Source organism: Nanorana parkeri, unplaced genomic scaffold (assembly GCF_000935625.1).
Source record: "Nanorana parkeri isolate BGI_ZX_2015 unplaced genomic scaffold, ASM93562v1 scaffold887, whole genome shotgun sequence".
Lineage (NCBI taxonomy): Eukaryota > Metazoa > Chordata > Amphibia > Anura > Dicroglossidae > Nanorana > Nanorana parkeri.
This window is the reverse complement of record NW_017307155.1, coordinates 724,814-726,383: the sequence shown is the minus strand read 5'-3', so window position 1 is coordinate 726,383 and position 1,570 is coordinate 724,814. Positions and strand designations below refer to the sequence as shown.

The following is a 1,570-nucleotide window of genomic DNA, read 5'->3' as shown; positions in this document are numbered from 1 at the left end:
GTACATCAGACAATGCAAACTGGGCCTCAGCAGCATGTCTGACTTATAGTGCCATGTACTGGGTCCTGCCAATTCTTACTGCACTGCAGAAAAGGACTTTAAAGGAGCCCTGCAGATATAGCTGATACATGTATTTCACGCCAACATTGGGGCCATACATTTTTCAAGGGGTTTGTTGGGGTAGGATGCTATAGCTTACTGTGTTGTCCTTCAGAATCTCAAGCACACATTCTTTTTCTAGATGATCTGGACATGCTTATGGTCTCCGAGCCATTTACAGGAAGCCACACAGACTGGCTGACATTGAATGTGGGCGGAAGATATTTTACCACTACACGGTAAGAGCGGCATCAAGGGCTGATGCTATTAATACTGTGTTTGAAGGTTGGCCGGGTATTCAGGTGTACCAGTAAAAGACAAATAAAGCAGTACTCTGGGGAAAAGTTGTACTCACTTGATCCTCGGAGTCGGCTGTGACAGTGCTCTATACACAGTGTATAGAACTTTGATGGTTTACAGGACCTTAGACAGCTGCAGCGGAGGGGGAGAGAGGTACCAGGGACCAGTCTAAGAGCAAACCGGCTCGGAAGATAAAGCGAGTATAACTTTTTCTATTTTCTTCCCTAGACACAAACGAGCAGGTAACCCTTGCAGTGTAGGGGTAGCTCCACTGCAAGGGTTAATAATCATTTTCCCTGGAGTTCTTTTTTTAAAGCAAGTTAGAAATACCTCTATACAAAGCAGTTACCCAGTGCAGCCATTTTAGGCCAGTTCACATCCAGCCACTGTCTGGGCAGGTTGGAAAATCTGCCTTGGCCACTGTTGTTCCCACCTGAGATGCGTGGTGCTGAAGACATCTGCCAGCATTGTAGATCTCCTCCTCTATCCCCTCTATATAGCAACAAGCATGACGCTAGGCCGGGCTATGCTGTTTGTGTATCCCAGGGCTGATCCCGGTGCCAAAGGGTGTCCGTACACGCATGCATATCTAAACGCCCTTCAAGTTCTATGGTCCTATAAACTTTAACTGGCCGTCTTAACATTCATAGAATATCACTTAACTCTTTCAATGCTGTGACCCTTGGATATAAGCAGCTTTGCTCAGCCACTCGTATAGTTATACATATTTGGGGAAACTTTATGCTATTATATAAAAATAATCTAACCAGTGTCTGCAGATGTCTCTGCAGATGTGTGTGCTTCTCCCCTCTCTGTCGCTGCTGCCGGCTATCCCGGGCTCTGCTGTGCCTTGTGTGGGCCTGGGTCCAGCTTGGTGGGGCTGTGTACCTGCATTGGAGGGAGCTCAGCACACTTCCAGCGGCTGATCTCCCCTCCAATCACTGAAAGCGGAAGCGATGTGTATTACAGCACTTCCGGTTTCAGGGTGTCATTTCTCCCACTGCTGTGGCCCGAAAAGAAGCTGGTGAAACATGATCTTGGCTTCATCAGCTTCTTTGGGGTCTGTAGGTGACATTAGGGGTCTAGTAGACCCCTGCGGTCTCCTTCAAAGAAGACCTGTCACATCTTCTTTATCACATACGGGGCTTGTTGGCAATAAAGTCAAGTGTGT

General features: G+C 47.4%; 1 protein-coding gene across 1 annotated transcript in view; it reads left to right on the top strand.

Moving 5' to 3' along the window:
- Positions 1-236: 236 nt before the first annotated feature.
- KCTD9 (potassium channel tetramerization domain containing 9) overlaps positions 237-1,570 on the top strand; it is a 14,463-nt gene continuing 13,129 nt past the window's right edge. Inside the window, exon 1 of the mRNA XM_018565787.1 lies at positions 237-338. Within this exon, the coding sequence (XP_018421289.1) occupies positions 253-338 (86 nt within the window). The 5' untranslated portion in view covers positions 237-252. The remainder of the gene's footprint in view (positions 339-1,570) is intronic.